The sequence below is a fragment of the Panicum virgatum genome, chromosome 5K (assembly GCF_016808335.1).
Source record: "Panicum virgatum strain AP13 chromosome 5K, P.virgatum_v5, whole genome shotgun sequence".
Classification (NCBI taxonomy): Eukaryota; Viridiplantae; Streptophyta; class Magnoliopsida; order Poales; family Poaceae; genus Panicum; species Panicum virgatum.
The window spans coordinates 39,322,556-39,341,321 of NC_053140.1; the positions used below are offsets into that span (position 1 = coordinate 39,322,556).

An 18,766-nucleotide genomic window follows, 5' to 3' on the forward strand; every position below is an offset into this window, starting at 1 on the left:
ATGCTGCACGGTCTGTGCGCGCCTCGTCATGGTCTCATGGAGCGTCGCTCTGGCACCTCCAGTTCCACATCCCTCACCGGCTATGCAGCAACAGTACCCTCGTACACGGGCACGAGCATCAATGCAAAGTTACAAACATGAGGACAACAAAGACAGCACCGCTGCAAGGTATCAATCACGGCCAAGAAAGCACTGCTGCTGTGCTGCAATAGGCACCAGGGCATGTCAAGGCCAATGTTGGTTTCTACAGTGAACTCTTCACGAAAAAAAATCTTGTACGCATGGAGTCCTAAATGTAGTCTATTTATAAAATCTTTTTAGGAATTAATACAACTTTGCGAGCCAAATCTAATTAACCTAATTAATACATGATTAGATTCAGTAATGCTACAGTGATCATGCGGTCAAAGGCTTCGATTGCTACAGTACCATGGCTGTAGAAGTGCTTTTGTGATTAGACTTAATTTAATAGCTCTAATTAGTAGTCAAAGTTGCAAAAAGTTTTCATCAAAACTTTTTCACCTCCAACCAAACAAGGCCCAACATGACATCCTACCAGATTATTGTCATCTACGGCAAAAAAACGAAGATATAACTCACCAGTACCAGCACTGCTCCAATAAACTCTACCGGTGGTACTCAACTTCACAAATCGGACGCCCACCACAACCCGGACAACATCAACCTTTAACTACCAGCGCGTTTCGCGCATTACAATCTATATAATGAGGCAGGTGACAGGATGCAGCATCACGGCCTAGCGCAGGACGACGCTCAACCCTTCCTTCTCCTCCACACCTTTCTTCTCCACACCTTCCTTCTCCTCACCTTCCTCCTTCTCACCTTCCTTTCCGCCTGCCTGCAGCTTGGCGATAGCCTCCTGTAGGGGAGGGTGGTCGAACTTGCAGAGCACGCCATACCTGCACGTGCCAGACCTCATGTAGAAGGCACAGATCTCAGCGTCCTGCGTAAGCACCAGTCAAGCGTCAGCCACTATTGAACTTAACATTACAGATAGCATTTGACGAGTGAGGGAGAGAAGAATTCAATAACAATAGTCCTTGGCTACTGAAATAGGTAACTAAGGCCCTGTTTAGTTTCCAAAAAATTAAATTTCCTACAATATCCGTCACATCGAATTTTTGGACACATGCATGGAGCATTAAATACACTTGAAAAAAATAACTAATTACACAGTCTAACTGATTAGCACGAGATGAATCTTTTAAGCCTAATTAGTTCATGATTGGACATTAATTACCAAATAACAACGAAATGTGCTACAGTATCCAAACCCAAACTTTTTCACCAACTAAACGCACCCTAAAAGAACAATTGTAAACATAAACAGAAGGAGAAACCAAGCAAGTCTCAGCTGAAAACCAGCGTACAAACACAAAATCTTTCTTTCCAGTAAGAGTGAACATAGAGGTCACAACAATGGACACTGTAACGTTAAGAGACTTCTATCACCAGGAACTACTGCAGTCTGTGAAACCAGACCGGTGAGGAAACCGGTCAGGGGCAGATCTCTGACCAGGCTGCCTGGGCTCAAGCCCTGGGGCAAGGTTCTAGACCAAAATTTCCAAGGAAACCAACTTAAAAAATTGCATAAATATTAGACCCAAATATGAGTTGCAACATGTTGTAACTAGCTGAACCCAGGTTAGTTCAATCCTAGGTCTGCCATAGAAACTGGTCACACCATTGGTTTACTAGTCCAAATGCCAGCTTACCAGCAGATTGCTGGCTTGGCCTACAAATAATTTTTGTCAATAAAATTAATGGACAAATCAATTTGCTGTAGCGCCATTTGTCACATGTCTAATGACTGACAAGTACTGGCCCACAAGATGGTGTGGCCTGGTTATTTTTCTCAGGTGATGCAGCTGAGGTGGAGAGCATTTCAATCCCAGCCAACATGGAATAAAAATACAACATTTTTATTAAAAAAGATCTAACGTCCAAACTGATTAAGACAAGTTTGGATCTTTATTCTTGGTTTATAAAAGGTGCTATCCCAAAAGAATGACTGGAAGGCATTAAAAAAGGTTTTAAATTTGGATAATATTTAGCAGATACCATTAAATTTCAAGTGTCTTAGCTACCAGTAACATAGTCTAGCAATGTTACCTCTCTCCTTGGAAGGCCAGCAAGAGTAAGCGTCACAGGCTGCTGAGGATCCTCGTTTTCATTGGCATCATGTACAGAGCGGTTGATAGGATGGTGAAACTTGCACTTCTGAGAATACTTGCAAGATCCTGTCTTCATGTAAAACTACATTACACAAAAATGAGGAAAGGACAAAAGGATCAAATAAGCATAATAAATCAAGTGCAATAGCACATAGATAAACTGAATTGGACAATAAAGAAGATGGTCATGCCACATACATCACAAACAGTTTCTCCAGGCCTCTGAGGATACATTATTGGCAGAGGTTCAATCTGCATTTTACAAAAGAAAGCATATGTTAATCTACACTGTCATTTTTGGATTCATAGGCTATATAGTGCTACTGTATGGCACATACAGCACCACACTGCCATTTTTAGATTCTTAGTCTGCACTTACAGGCACATGAGTCGCATAAAAATCAAAGCATTGCATAATATTTGCAGCTGGATTTAACACCGCCGCAGAGTCAATGGGAGCTGGAGTAGGAAGAGTATCTTGAACCAGTGGATCCATCAATGCTACATCCACAACTGCACATGGTGCAAAACAATATCAGAAAAAAGGTCTAAAAACAATTCCATGTGTAAAAAGTTGCATCAAAATTGGAGGTCATAATTTTAAGCACTAATACTGTTGTGACATTGAAGTTGATAGGTAACAGACTTGAAAATGGAATGAGAAACTATCTTAAAATTGCTGTCTGAAAATTTGTAGCATAAGGTCAATATGTTTTAGCATGAGAATAAAAGGCAGCTACATAACAATGGTCACAACCGCAAGAGACTCTGTCGGTGGTCCACAAAAGCTAAGCTAATGAGTAACATACACTTCAAGCAAAATTTCGAAGTGTTTCTATCATAATTTCGTAACAAGAACATATAATATTAAAAGATCTGGTTCTGTCTCTTCTATACCATTTTAAGACTTTTTAGAACCTAAACAATTACAAGGTCACTGCAAGCTTGATCTGTACATGATAAGTCTTCTATTCAACAGGCCAATCCAATACATTGCAGGCTAAGTTATGACATCTATTAGAGTAAGCTACTGATGGTTCCTCTATCCTTCCGGAAGTAACACAATGAAAACAGAAAGAAAAAAATTGGCCCACAGGATGTCAGGATAATTTAACTCGAGCAAATGATTATTAGTTATGAAAAGAACAAACCTGGCCGATAAGGATGGTTGAAGCGACAAATAGAACCATATTTGCAGCTGTAAAAGTGCAAAAGAAAAAAAATATCAGACCTCTACAAACTTGTATTAAGAGGCAAAGGCAGCTACGATAGTGATCCTGTTATAGAAGAAGGTACCTGCCTGTCTTCATATAAAACAAGCAATCAACTTCACCCTGCAATATGGGAGAAAAGGTTATTAAGCAATACAAGCTACTTGGGTACAGTGAATGTAAAATGTAGCATTAAACTGTAGTGATATGTGAAAAGATACTCTAGCAGACAGTACTTTGAGAGAACTAAGAAAAAGGAATTGTAGAGAGATAACAATTATACTCATAACATCCTTTTACAAATCAAGACTGAATTACCGACAGAATCTGCAGTAGGCATAGATCATTTTATTTGTTAATTTGCTACTTTTTTGTGACAAACTAATTGATGTGGTTTCCAAATAAAAGACATGAATAAACTGAAACCTAGTGTATCTGATGCTATAGCAAATTAAAAAGGTGCCACCTTAAGAGACATTTATAAATAAAGTTTACTGCTCTAGCTACAGAAAAACATCACTTGGTAAACACATACTGGTCTTATAGGAAACCCCTTTGCGTTATGTGCCTCAGCTGGGGCAGTTGGTGCATGCGCCTTTGCTTGAACTGAACTATCTGCTGTACCAATGTGTGCTGCTGCATCAGTTGTTGCTGTATATATGGTTTCCTTTGCAATCACAGGTGCTATCTCAACATCTTTGGGATGATTGAACTTGCATTTTGCACCAAATTTGCATTTTCCTGTTTTTACATAGAACTGAAATACAGGAAACTTTAAGAAATGAACTTAAAACATTACACAATTGAGAAAAATAAAGATAATTTTATGATAATAAAAGATGTGATGGTAGATGTTCTTACGGAACAAACAGGTTCAGAAGGCCTCACTGGTAAGATGGCGCTATCAGCAATTAGAGACTGCTGCATTTCAGAAAAGCATAGTCACATTGAGACTTCATTATGGAGGGTTCAAAAACTCTCTAGTAGGCTAGTCAATAAATATAATTAACATACTCCGTTGTCCGTTCCAGCACATAATGCATTCACCTTTTCCTTTGGATGGTTGAACTTGCATTTAGATTTAAATCTACAGCTATTAGACTTCACAAAATACTGCAAAGTCAAGAACAATATTATGAATATATTGATCATACATATTCTGAAACAAGAATATGAATTACTTACAGGACAATCTGGTTCCCCTGGTCGCTCAGGATAAGAATCTTCAGGGACCTGCAAAAGTAAGTCAGGAAAAAAATCATTCAGAGGATTACAAGACAGAAGGCACAACTACATAACATTATGGCGATTACTCCAGAAGGTGCCAAATATAAAACGGCAAACTAAGTAACAGGCTCAGCCAAGAAAATTTCAAAAAAAAAAAACAGAAATAGCACTCCCATGAAAGTGGTGTGCCCCCATATAAATAGTTGCCTGTGTCAATGTTTATCAGCATTTCAGTTGAATGAGTATTAGTTAAACATTATTTAGACCCCATTTGGATCCATGGACTAAACTTTAGGCCTAAAGTTTAGTTCATTAGTCAATCCAAACAGGTGGACTAAAAGGTAGACTAAAAATTAGTTCTAGCCCAACTAAACTTTAGTCCATTAGTCCTCAAAACCCATCTAATTTGAACTAAAAGTAGCTAACCATCAGAGAAATTACCAGAGTACCCCTCCGCCTTATCTCTTCACTCAAATGCAAAAAAGGATGGACAAAATGGACCTTTTGTGTTTCTCATCTACCTTTTAGTCCTGGGATCCAAACAGGCTATGGGCTAATTTTAGTCACCCTACTTTTAAGCACCTAAAATTTAGTCCGGACTAAACTCTAGTCCTAGGTGATCCAAACAGGGTCTTAACGGGAGGGATGTTAAGAGTTGATGTAGCATAGGTGTGCAGCTTTGTAGTGCAGATGTAAATGCACAAGGAGTCACATGCCCAGACCAGCATGATGAAGCTAGCAAAAATGCGAAGACTGGAACCAGGTTGTGTTGAACCATAAGCGGCAAATGACAATGGATGGCATGGTAATGATTTCGAGTCTCAATGTTCTGCAACAGGATGGTGAGGGGTAAAACCAAGGTATGCAATTCAGAAAGAAAGAAAACAGAAACATGTAGTTGGAGGAAAAAAAAGACATGCATACATATGATAGGAGTACAAAGTACCATGGTTCTTACAGGGAATACAGTGACCCATGGTAATACATAGGCGCTTAAGGCCAAGATGCAATACATGATGATACACATGCTTACTTCTCAAGAGAAAAGAAAAAATGATACAAAAAGTAGAGGGAATATCGGGCATTCCTAAACTATTCCAGCCCATTACGGTTAGGCAAATTGCTAGCAGCAGCAGCAACGCTGTAACGTGTCGCCAGCAGCGATCTAGCAGAGGGAGCCACAACAAACAGGAAGATCTAGAAAAAACCCTGCTGCTGTTCCCGTCCAGATCAAGAGTCGCGACTGCCCCATCCAGATCGCCCACTGCAGCCGGCGGGGACAGGGGAAATAGAGGTTGCTTGGCCTTGCTGAGTGCTGATTCCCTGCCAATCTTCTCTCTCGTCTCCCTCCCTGCCCTCTCTCACTGCTTTGGCCAAGGCAGCAGTGATGCCCAGGACTCAGGAGTGACCTGTCGCCTAGCTGCCTAGGCAGTGACTTACAAACCATGTCGTGTAGTGATGCAAACAGTATGCTAACATTCATTAAAAGTTAAATGGTTATCTTGCACACACCTTACATATATAGCCAGGGAAAACGGGGAATGGCAGGTGGTGTAGGTGTACGGGTGTTAAGTAATTCCAAGGGGCATCATGGACAAAAAGAGGATAGGGAGGAGGCAAGAGATATGCATGAAAAGTGAGGGAAAACAGACATCAGGAGCAAATTCAAGAATTGTAAGGTTTCAATATATCAATAACAAAATCTAAGTTTTAACTCGAGGGGAGGGGGGGTCCCCTCAAACACTCAGGAGAGCAGCATATTTTTCTGTATTGAATAAAAAGAGCATCGGACAGATTGTATGTACCCCTCCAGAAGGAAGAGTATGCACACAACGCACATAATCACACACAGGCACACCACACACTCAAGTGAGGAATATCTGAATGTGATTAAAACTATATGAACTTTTTTGTCATGAATTAAACAGAGACATTTCTTTTATCAAAGAGAGACAAAAGTTATTTTTTTTCCTTTTTTTTATAAAAAAATACAATTTTCTAAATCAAAATATGGACAAGTGTAGAAGTAGGCTTTGACTGAACTATAGTAAGAACTTGGCTTCTTCATCGTACAGGTCACCAACAACAATACTAGAGAGGGAGAGAGGATGTGAATCACTCAATATACACAAAAAAGAATAGTGAAATGGAAGTTAATTTAAAGACCAGTACACCAAATGCAACCTTAGATTGTTGATTAGTACACATTTGCTAGTAGTGTAGCATTGGCGATTGGCGTAGAGATTAATGACTATTACCTCAATCTCCCTAGCTAACTGAAAAATAAGCAATGTATATAGTATATATTCAGTAACAAACACCATATTATATTGCAACAACTACGAGTTGGGGACCATATGTTAAAGAGTGGTACTTCAATGTCATTCTATAAATACTGAGTAGGGGTACTTTAGAGACTTTTCCAGCCTTATATATTGTGCATAAAAACCCAAACAAAAGTATTTTACCAACCATCTGCTACCCTTCCCATTTTGGATGCTACAACTCACAAATGGCTGGATTTGTAGCAACTCGATGAAGTCTGTGTGAAAAAAAAATCTCTGCTAGGATTAGGCTCTGTCAACCATGATTGACTGGCTACCCTGCAGGCTGCAGCTAACACTAGCTTGCTTTTACAAAAAAAAATGTGTTGTTGCAATGCATCTGTTTAACACTTCAATGCAGAAATAGAGGGCAGCTAACTGTGTTCTTACCTTCTATTTATGTGGCCAGTTCTACTAACAATAATACAAGCATAGTTTTGGAAATAACATAGACAAAGCCATAAAGGTACGCACATAAAAAAACAAAAAACAAATAAGCTTAATAGAATTAACATTTCAAATAATAAAATATATATAGATAGCTACAAATAATAATAACAGATAGTCACCTCTTTCCAGTTTGGAACCCCACCCTCTGGAACCCATTGTGGATGGTCAAATTTGCAGGTCTCTCCATAATTACAGGTTCTGGTCCTCATATAGAAGGCACAGTCCTTTTTCCCCGGTCGTTGTGGATACATAGGAAGGCTGCTTTCAAGCCTAGGGCGTTTAGCCATAGTATTTGATGAATATAAAGCCTCATTCTGGCCAACAGTACTATGACTTCCCATAAAAGATTGGTGATAGAGAGCTATAGTAGATATGCAAAAGAACTTTATAAGCCAGGTGTATTAGGCAACCATATACTGAAAATAATTATAAAGTACTGACATGAATGAAATCATAGCTATCAAACTAGTAATACAAGTATAAGGGAAAATGTTAGCTCTAATGCTATCTGAGAACCTATTAGTTTCACTCACTTCAGATGTACTGTAACAATGCAACTTTTTATGTTTCATCACAGCAGAATGGCAATAATCAAGTGTGTTTATAGCTGGTAGCTAGCCTCAAAATTGACCTGGATTTATTCGATAGAAACATGGTGATAGCTTTTCCACATTCAAAATCACAAGCCCAAAGGTCCAAACTCCCAGTATTCTGTTTTCTAGTGCAGTTACTACTTACCATTACCAAGGCTCTTCCCTTTCATCAAAAAAAAAAAGAGGCTCTTCCCTGTTCGAATATTATACCATTGTTGTTTTAAGCTTATTCCATACATAAAGGTCTCAGATGCTTGAAAAGGAAAACTCAAACAAAGCTCAATACAAATACAACCGAGGTCAGCCTACTTGAAAGCTCTTTTAGAAGCTATATGACTCGAACACCTTCAAAGAACTAGGCTGGTGATCCTCTTGTTCTTAATTGCTCAGAAGAACCCTGTAGCTCCATGAAAATACAATCTACACAACATTTTACATAAATACTTTCAAACAACTCAAACACCTGAGAGGTTATAAGGCTATGGGACAGCCATACTAAGTAGAAGGTAATGGCACTGTCGATACCAAATGGTGCAGTTATTGCCCTTATCTATTCTCTGCTGTGTTCGCAAGTTTTATGGACCCTCGCAATTATACGAAGTGTAATATACTGATCATAAGTACTATCTATATACACTAGATCAGTACAAGCTACTTAACACTAACAAGTAACAACACCCAATCAATAATTCACAGGACCCATAATTTGCATAACCCACTAACATATGCTCAAAGTGCCACAGTCAACATATCGCATTCGTACTACTAAGTTTCAGATCAACAAGCAGCCATACGTCCATACGCCACGGTAAATACAGCAGCATTGCCGATGAACACACACGGAAAATGCCTCACGCCAACCCAAACAGGGAGATGGCCGCTCTCACCTCCCGCGTATCGCCCCGCACCGACGTACAAGTCGAAGGCGCCGATGTGCGAGTCGAAGGCGCCGACGTGCGAGTCGAAGGCGCCGATGTGCGAGTCGAAAGCGCCGACGTGCGAGTCGAAGGCGCTGGCGTCGGCGGCGGAGGGGTACGGCGGAGGCGGCGGGGAAGAGGCGTAGCGGGCCGCGATGAGGTCGACCTCAAAATCCGAGTACCGCGGCGGCGGCGGCTTGCCGTCGCCGCCAGGGAGAGCGCCGCGGGAGAACGGGTAGAGGGGGTCCGACATCACCGGCGGCTAGGGTTTCCGCACGCGTCGCGGTGTGGGGATGGGGAGGAAGCCGCCGCCCTGACCGCGAAGCCTTTATCGGGCTTATGCGCGGGACCACGGTGGAGGAGGTTGAGGTAGAGCAGGTGGCGGCAGAGGAGGAGGCAAGGACGGGCAGGTAGGTGACGTCGACGCCGTCCTGGGCGGCGGCGGAGGAAGCAGAGGTGGGAGGGTGGCGACGACCTGGGCAGCAGAGGAAACGATGGAGAGGAGGCAGGATAAGGTGAGGTACGGTAGACTCGGGTTAGGCATTAAAGATACTAGCAAATATGCCTACGGGTAGAAACTACGTTATTTAGTAGATTTATAGAACAACCCTTTATGAATCTATATTTGAATAACTGAATAATTCTAGTTGCCTTATTATTTTTTTTGCGAAACACAGTACAGACAGACGCTCACAAACGCTTTATAATTTGTATATTATCATATCTTTTTCACATTCTTTTGTCGCTGCTTCGTTATTTTCAATACCAGGATAAATTTTAGATTGACTGTCTACTATATTCTTGAGTGTTTCTGGGTTCTCAACATTTAAATTTTAGGAACGTTAGATATAAAATCAAGGGTGTATGTTACATCTCACTCCTTATCTTATTTTCCACCACCGCAACTTTTATTTTCGTGATGAACAAGAGCACTGCACATGAGTTCAACCGGAGCCCTCACTGTCAATGTACATTCTGTAGTTTTTCTTTTCGGGTGCCAATGCGTGCCAGGAAACACAATCATATGCTGAATGCCCCTTTTCTCTTCTCAATGCATGCTACAAAATACGATATCACATCCTTATCTGCCCACACTCAGAATTTTATAAAGGAAAATGAAATCACGTCTGGCGTCCGGTCAGCCTTATCCTCTCCTCATTGCTGGTTTCCGTTTCTATATATGCTCGTTCACCTGAACCACTCAGGCTCAGTACTCTTCTCTCGATCCTTTCTTACTCGATCATGCAGCCTCGGTGCTACGGAGCCGCCACGACAGCACGCGCATGCTGCAGCTTGCGAGGGCTCTGCGGTGGCGCGCTAGGGAGCGCGGAGTGGCATGCGGGAAACGGCCGATTGCAGCACTCGCGCACGACGGCGCGAGGAGCCTGTTGGCTGTTGCCTGATCGTCCTCGCCACCGCGCCTTGCGTTTGCCGGAGTGACGGAGTTGAGGCCGGTGCGTCGCTGTCTTCTAGGCCCCTCCGGGTTCCGGCATGGCCGAGCACGGTAGTGGAGGGGGGGGGGGGGTGAGCTGGTGACGACGCCGGCGTAGGATGGATGCGCAGCGGCAGATAGAGGCGTGGCTCGTCCGACGCGTTCGTAGCCATCGCCCCGCTCGCGGCCATACATCTACCTCAACTTCTCCAGCTCCAGCCTCCTCCAGACCAGGATACCAAAATATGAATTTATGTCATGTCGTCTCCAGGTGTGCCTAGCTAGCTAATTCTAGCTATATCTATGGAATAGATTGAAAGCAAGAACAAAACCAAGATTCTTCAGAAGATAGATAGGGCCAGGGCACTAGTATGTCTCTATTCCTCGTTCTCACATTTAAATTGATCACAAAGAATCAGTCGATCTATCGCGATTATCTATCAACAAATGTTTAACTGAAGAAAAATGAAGGGAGTGGGAGAAAAGGAATCTATCTGTGGATGATATGATTTGGCCGCGCGTTGCTATTAGCTTAGCTTGCTATTGCTGAACGGCACAGATGTCACCGCCTGTGCCCTGTGCAAAAATCACATGCGCCGGTTGTTTAATTATCAAGTTGATCAATTGATCTTAGAAGATAAATCGGAATAAAATGGACTTTTATGGTGTAATGTTGTTTTTAAAATCGTTATTGTAATGTCATTTCAAAAATCGCTGATCCCAAGCCTATCGCTGAAATTCCACTTAGCTAGCTGACTTAAACGCTGTGGCTAGGGATAAGGTGAGGTTGAGACTCGGGTTAGGCTGCTTTGATGGGCCTTCCATCTAACTTTAGGTCCATTTTATCTAGTTTGTCTTTTCTTTTAGAGAAGTTAATAAATTATTTATATTTATAAAATATATCAGACAATACTTTTGTATTTATATCAAAGATATATTTATATACATGCAACAAGGACGTATTTAAAAAAAAGATCTACCAGGAGCAAAATTCCATAAACAATTCAATGAGGGTTCCCAAGTACATTTACAGTTACACATTCCATTGAACCCAAGACATCATTTCAATTCTATGCCACAAAAACTCTGCTTGTTGACTAAAGCTTCTCAGGTCACATAACCTGCTATAAGTTCCCCACCCTCTATAATTGTGAGCTCACCGGCAAGACTCTTCAGGCTTTCTTGTCAGATCTGTTAAGGTTTAGATTAAACCACTTCTTTTTCCAGATTTGTCTCTGTCATCTACGCTACCATTCTCAGGGCTCTCAAGGATGCTATGCAACTGTGGTATACCTACTGCTGCTACTATACCAGCGCCAACAGGGTTTACCAAAGTTCGTTCAGTTGTGAATGAGTAGTGGATATTATCCCTCTCTCAGCATATCATCAACCTGCAGATAGTGCAACTCTTTAGCACATTTTCAAACAATTCTTCAGACTAAAGACCAGTCAGAACCTATGTTGGATCAAATGTTTTTTGGACAGCAGTAAGCTGCCTCTTACTTCCCGTGCGTTGCTACGGCAGCAAAAAAATTTATAATGTACTACATAGAACATCGCACGAGACAATAATTCTGATATAGTTTTCTCGTAAAATAAACCAATCTGTTCTACAAGTTTTATGTTCAAGCATTAATCATGAACTCCAGTTTTAACCTAACCTATCAGAAGGTTATTTTACACATTTCTTAGATTGTGCTCAAGTAAGGAAGACGAATTCAATCAATCAACAGGATCCCAACACACACACACACACACACAAAAAAAACTTTTCAGCCCATCCTCCGGGCCATCAAACCAAACCATTGACCCACTACCAAACTATCCTGATTTTAAGCAAAGATGAACAATAATTTCACTACTTCAATCGAAAGATGAGGATAACACAAAAAAGAAGGGCTGCAAAAAGAGAAGGAAACGACAACCACCAGGGTAGCTCTCACCTTACTGAACCACAGATTTTCCAATAGTTCAGCTCAAATAATTGAACTCATTCTAAGGCTTTAGCACAAACCACCAATCATAATTACACGCCTATAAGACAAATGTAAAAGTGAACCTAAAGACGCCAAGAATTGGAAGACCCTTTTTCATAGCAACATCCCGAATACAACTAATAAACATTGGCACACAGTTTTATTCCACTTTTACTTACCAGCTGCTGCCATCCTTCAAAAATGATGGTTTGAGTTGAAAGGACCGCCAGTGAAGTACCAGATCAGATTCTATCATATTCTGAGACAACGATTTCCTTTTAGATTTCAACTTTAGATTTGATCCAACAGATTATATTATATTAATTCTGAGACAACAGATTGTTAGAAAGAGGGCTGGGACGCTGGCTGCAGGCTATTAGTTTGTAGGGGAGGAGAGGGGAATTCCCAACCTCCAAGCAGTCAACAGAATCCACAAGCTCGCTAATGAATTTTGGTGATCAAAGCCCCGAAATAAGAAGAAATCAAGTCAAGCATGGCTCAGGTACTCCTCGTGCCAGAGCTCGGCAAGGTGCATTTGAATGGCAGAAAGGAGAGCGGATTTACCGTCAGCTTGGCGACGGCTCGGCACAGGAGCGTTAGTGTTGCGCGCTGTACTGGAACGCATCCTTGCTGGCCAAGTGGGCACCTTCTCCATCGCAGGGAGTAGAGCATGGGTGGAGCCGCGCCACGAGAGGGGACACGAGCAGGCACAACCAACGATAGAGCACGCGTGAGAGGTTGGCCTCCGGAACGCCCATCTCCTCCATCTGGAACTGAAGCGTGGCCGCGCTGGTCTTTGGTTCTTGCCCAGCATGCCGATCCAGCTCCATCCGAACACACTACAACAAGAAGCATGAGAAATATGAATATTGTTGAATAAAAGCAATATTATGCTGCAAGGATTAAGAAACTACTCAATAAACACCCACCACATTTTGAGAATGACAAGTGTAGCATATATATTCCCCAAATAACTGTTATTCAGAAATCAGCTATCACATTTTGAGCATTCTTGCCATCTGAACCAGAAAGAAAAGACCTCACAGAATCGTCTAGGCATGCAACAATTTTATCCATTCCATATTTTTAGCCAAAAATAACCAAAACACATATGAATCTCCCTTCCATTATAGTTGTTTTTCCTCAAGCTTCTTCATAGCATCACCTGCAATTTACAATGATATAGAATAATAGAGTAATACTGATGAGTTGGAGAAAATTTCCTCAAGTTGAATCTCCCTTCCAACTACAGCATTTTAACAAGGGAGCACGATTTACATGCTAAAAGTTACATATCTCAACACAGGGGAAATGCCAAATTATACTTGACATAGATAGTGTTTGCGCAGTGCAGTTTACTCATCACAAAGGCAGCAAAGACAACTAAACCATATATACACCATAATTCAGAACACACAGGGTTTCAATTGACTTGTCGATATAATTGGAGTGTGTAGCTGATGATTTACCTGAGTTAAATTTCATAATTAATCCTGATCATCTCCAATTTTGTTCATAATATCACCTGCAATTTACAATGATATAGAATAGTAGAGTGATACTGATGAGTTGGAGCAAATTGTTAACCTTGTCTACACACAACAATTTTTAACTATTCCACGTTTGTCCAGCAATTATCACCTTATTCTGCAGGATCTTCATCTAGAATTCCCAAAATAGTGAAGTTTACAATCACAACCAATCTGTTGCACTACTTGGTATTCAGTAAACATCTACATCCTTCTCATATTCAGTAAGCCAATGATTATATCCATTTCCAGCACACGATCTAAAATAGAAATGCAGATATTAGGATTCGAGGAACATGAGAACCAAAACTAACCTGTAACTACTGCAATTGGAAAAGGCAAAAGAATTTGTAGAATTTGATTGTTGTATGCATAATTTACTACTTAGGCAGAAAAATTACTACTTAGGAAGAAAAATTATTCCAGGACTCATGTACCACAAATAATAACTTAAGAGAAGAAAACTCATTCAGCCAAACAGACCATTGTACTTAGGTGCTTTGTGCTGAGCACATAGCTGACCACCACACAATTGAGGCATCGCTGCAAAAGTAAGACCCAGACGATTAATGAATGATTGGTTTGTCATTTGTGAAGGATATCTCCATACTTGAGAAAGATAAAGCTAAGAACAGGATATTAATTCTAGCAAGATGTAAAAATGATTCCCTAGCTAATTCTAGCAAGAAGCAACATCGAAAGTTCGAATTACATAGGGGTTGCTGGAAAAACAGGACCCAGGAATCTCACATGGCAATATCACCCCAGAAGCAATGCTAGCTGACCAACCACCCGTATGGCTCTCTTTTTCCCTAATCTAGTCGCTCTTATCTTTCTTTTTCTCTAATCTATGTCAAAAAAACTTCACCGAAGCATCGACCAAGCAAAGATGCCAGAAACAAACTCAATAAGATGGCTTGAAAAAAAATACCAAATTATCCTCAGAATGCATATACCTTTAATTTGCTACAACTTAACTACTCGTGTGTTCTGGTAGCACCAGTTCATGTAGCTACACATGAATTGTATAGAACTTCAACTCGCATACCGGGAACACGTGAGTCACCGGCAGCTGCGGAGGATGAGGGGCGCTGGGCGCAGGTAGGCTCCCGGAGGAGGAGGAGGAGGAGGAGGAGGAGGGCGGGAGGGGGCCGCGGAGGAGAGTTGTGCAGTTGCTCGCACCCCAGCGTCGCGAAGCCCGGCGATCTGCAAGCGGCTCGTGCCCCGGCGGCGCGGCGGAGGAGGAGTCAGAGAGGAGGAGGCAAACGGAGAGGAGGGAAGGGCGAGCGGGCGCACGATCTGCCAGCGGCTCGAGCCTCGGCGTCGCGGCGGAGAAGTCGGAGAGGAGGCGGACGGAGAGGAGGGGAGGGCGAGGGCTAGGGAGGTGGCGACGAAGGCCAGACGCGCAGACGGCGGACGGGGAGAAGTGAGCATCGGGATGACAGCGCGATGTGGATGGGGAAGGGATGAGCGTGGTGCGGCTGGCCATTATCATAAGGCAATATCGGCTCAAACACACTTTAAACGAAATAATTCTTGGTCTGTCGGGTAACGTCCCGATACAACCACCGGTTCTCGGATCGAACAAGCATACCCCGCACAAAGGCGAGTCCAGAGGTATTACAACCACAAATTTTACATCACAAGCATAAAAGTTATTACAAACCAGTTCTAAAGCATTATTACAAGTACAAACTTTAAAAAGCAGTTATACAAACCAAGTTTAAGGTTCAGGGTTTAAACAGCGGAAGATAAAATACGTCAGCTACAACACGTTGCAAAAGCATACCAAGCTAGCCCAAGTAAGGTATCACTCGTTAGGTTCATTGCCGGCCGAAGACAGATCCCCCTCAACAGACCAGCCAGCAGGCAAAAAGCAGGGATAGGTCAAGCTAGCTATCTGGTTCTCGAAACTCACACCTGAAAAAGGTTTCAACAGCAAGGCTGAGTCTACTAATACTTAGTAAGACTTAACCGTCAACGGGTATACTTAACCCACTTTAGCTAGACTATGCAGGGTTCTGAGAGGCTCTGATTTTCTTTTACTGAAAAGCAATAAAGAATAGGTCCTTAATGTCATATTTTAGCTTTCAATATTCTAGTTAATTAACCATTATATGTAAGCATCTAACTCTACTCAACCATGGTAGAACTTTAAGCAAACATCAAGATTAATCATAATAATGTTGCTCTTATTACTCTCTATGGTAAAAGGATCAAGCAGTCCCAAACTGTGGGAAGCAGACGATTCGAATCGAATTTGTTAACCTGGCCAGACAGACCTAAACACACGCATGGGAACAGAGTCACCCACGCAATAGTTCATTTCAATTCCCGCTTCACGGAACAGGCCCACCGCCCTCAAGTACAGCAGTACGACGACTCTGTACTCGCCATTAGCTAGATGTGAACGAGTTCAAGACGGTGGGGGAGTATGTTCCGGCCTCGGTTCAGTCCAGTACTTAAGCTTACCGATTACCATATTCTCGGCATGTGGTTAGTACGTTCAAACGCTTAACCACCACTACCACACACTGCGACTTTATCCATTTTCATCAACACGGACGGGGTCTCACACAAGGTCATGATATCGAACACAACCCCGTCCGTCGTCCTTATATTGATAAGAGAAAGGTAAACAAGCAATTCCTATAGAACTCGCGAGTGACAGGCAATCACTCGACTTTTACCGGTCCTACAAGCTTAGCCATTATTCGAACTCATGTCTAGTGTTCAGTACATGGGTTCCTAGGATCATGCATCTAGGGTTTCAATTCAAATCCTAAGAACTGTAAATGCACAAGTAAGTAATAATAATAAATGGTAATAATTTGAAATATAGGTTATGTCCGGGGCTTGCCTTCTCGGTAGTCACTAACTATTTCAGCCCTGGGCTCTTCCGAACTTTGGTCCGGGGCTTCAATTAGTACAGCAGTGTTCACTTGAGCTTCGAGATCACCTCCTTCGGAATCCGGAATCAGCTCGTACGTCCCGTCCGATAAAACAGTCGTATCTAAACGTAATGCAAGTACAGTATTATAAATACATTCACGATGTGGTGAAGCTAAGCAAACAAAACAAATACACATATGGGCAATCGTTTATATAGTAGTAACTCAACAAATCTAACTACACAAGGCATCATGATCAACAGCACAAGAAAGCTATACTAACTTCATAAAGTGAGTGGTGGTTGACTTCTATAGCAAATAAATCAAAGTTTGCTAATAAATTAACAACTCAGAGCACAAACAGTAATAAATTTATCAAAAATTACCCTAAAAAGAACATGAACATATTAAGCTATCCTGTAAAATTCATGCCAAAACATGTAGCCATTTATTCAAAACAATTCAATCATTCAGATCACAACTAGAACAAGATTGAATTACACAGGTTAAGCTAGAGCAAAACAGAAGCTCAAAATTTAACAGTAGGCATACACAAAGATGAGTTAGTACTGTGAATTTTTCATGATTTTATCTACACAGGATTAATTCTGAGAAAATAAACAAAACAGACATCAGATTAACAAGATTCATTTTTAGCTCCTGTTCTAGTCAAGAACTGGGGCTCAAACTTCATGTACAAGCTAAACTATTTAAAAAGATCACTCAGAAATATTTTCATGATTTATCATCAGCATAAACTATTTATCACAATTAAAGTCTACTAAACAAGGATTAAATCAAAGAAATACCTACACATGAGAACTGACCACGAAATTTTTATAGAAATAATAGAGTTACAAGAACAAACCACCATAAAAATTTCACTGCAAGACATGGCTTCAATCATCAGTTAAGAAAAAGATAAAACAACTAGTCTTTATTTACCTAGTGACACAAATCAACTTGTACAGCAAAAATTTGCAACAAACACCTAGCTTATTATGATTCCACTGCAAAGAGCTACTCTCAAGGATTCCAGAACAACTAGATTTGCTATTTTACGAATTTTCTACGAATTTCTATTGAATTTCAAAGTTCACTGCAAAAATTACAAAGGAACCCTTGCTGCTACTATTCAACTGAGTCACGGTCTACTCAAATAACCCCCTGGGGTTTTGATTCTTCTCAACCCGAGGTCCTTGGCCGGGTCAGAGAGGGGGAGGCGGTGGTTGACCGGTGAATCCGGCGTCTAGGCTCGCCGGCGGAGAGGAATAGGTGGGGGAAAAGGGAGAGGAGGTCGAGGCGAAGCTCTAGGTACCCTTGGTTCGCGGAGAGATGGCCGGAGATGGGCGGTCCACGGCGGACAGGGAGACGGCGGCGGAGGCAAACGACGGCGAGGGTGCTCCGGTGAGGGTTGGGCGAGGGGAAGTAGTCTGTGAGCTGCGCGAGGTCGAGGCGCAACTGATGGAGTAGTCAGCGTGCGCGGGGAGGTTGCGGAGAGGCGGGTCAATGGCGGCGTCAAGCTCGCCGGTGTTCGGGGTGGAGCGGCGGCGGCGTTCTGGGGGCGTGGAATTGCGGAGCAAGCGAAAAGGGTGCGAGGAATAGCTTGCCGGGCGTGGAATTGCTAGGAGAGGGCGGCGGCCTCTGCCTTGGCCGGGCCACGGCGACGGCGAGGTGGCGACCGTGCGGCGGCTCTGGGCTCGGCGGGGCGCATGGCACGGCAGGGGAAGCTCCAGCGCGAGGAAAGGAGGGCGGTGGGAAGCTCAGGCGCGACGCGTGGAAGCTAGCAGGCAGGAGGTGGCGCGAGGAGGCGGCTCTCCGCGGCGGGCGGGCGGCGCTCTGCACAGCGACGGCGAGAACCGAGCAAAGGAGCTGGAGGAAGGGAAAAGGACTTAAATGAAATTTCAAAATTTCCAGGACCAAACTGTAAAAGCAGAGATAACTTTTAAAATAGGGCTCAAATGAAAAAGTGCCCAACATGAAAGTTGTTCAACTTTTCAAGATCTACAACTTTTATGTTG

General features: G+C 42.3%; 1 protein-coding gene and 1 long non-coding RNA gene across 8 annotated transcripts; both read right to left on the minus strand.

Annotated features, from left to right (window-relative positions):
* Window positions 1-446: 446 nt before the first annotated feature.
* Window positions 447-9,452, minus strand: LOC120707415 (zinc finger CCCH domain-containing protein 8-like). Of its 4 annotated transcripts, none has more exons than XM_039992312.1 (12): window positions 8,888-9,452; window positions 7,527-7,768; window positions 4,592-4,639; window positions 4,454-4,519; window positions 4,268-4,324; window positions 3,942-4,163; window positions 3,492-3,529; window positions 3,347-3,393; window positions 2,575-2,708; window positions 2,394-2,447; window positions 2,134-2,277; window positions 447-964 (listed from the first exon to the last, which is right to left on the minus strand). In XM_039992312.1, the coding sequence occupies exons 1-12, from the start codon at window positions 9,168-9,170 to the stop codon at window positions 758-760; spliced, it is 1,542 nt and encodes a 513-aa protein (XP_039848246.1). In that variant the 5' UTR covers window positions 9,171-9,452; the 3' UTR covers window positions 447-757. The 4 variants fall into 4 exon arrangements, with proteins under 4 accessions (XP_039848246.1, XP_039848245.1, XP_039848244.1 ...); XM_039992311.1 differs by having other exon boundaries at window positions 4,268-4,327; XM_039992310.1 differs by having other exon boundaries at window positions 4,421-4,519.
* Window positions 9,453-11,312: 1,860 nt separating this feature from the next.
* Window positions 11,313-14,883, minus strand: LOC120707416. Of its 4 annotated transcripts, XR_005688990.1 has the most exons (5): window positions 13,795-14,882; window positions 13,255-13,490; window positions 12,890-13,164; window positions 12,505-12,584; window positions 11,313-11,740 (listed from the first exon to the last, which is right to left on the minus strand). It is a non-coding gene; the product is annotated as an uncharacterized LOC120707416 (long non-coding RNA). The 4 variants fall into 4 exon arrangements; XR_005688989.1 differs by having other exon boundaries at window positions 13,255-14,883; XR_005688992.1 differs by lacking the exon at window positions 12,505-12,584 and having other exon boundaries at window positions 13,795-14,880.
* Window positions 14,884-18,766: the final 3,883 nt, after the last annotated feature.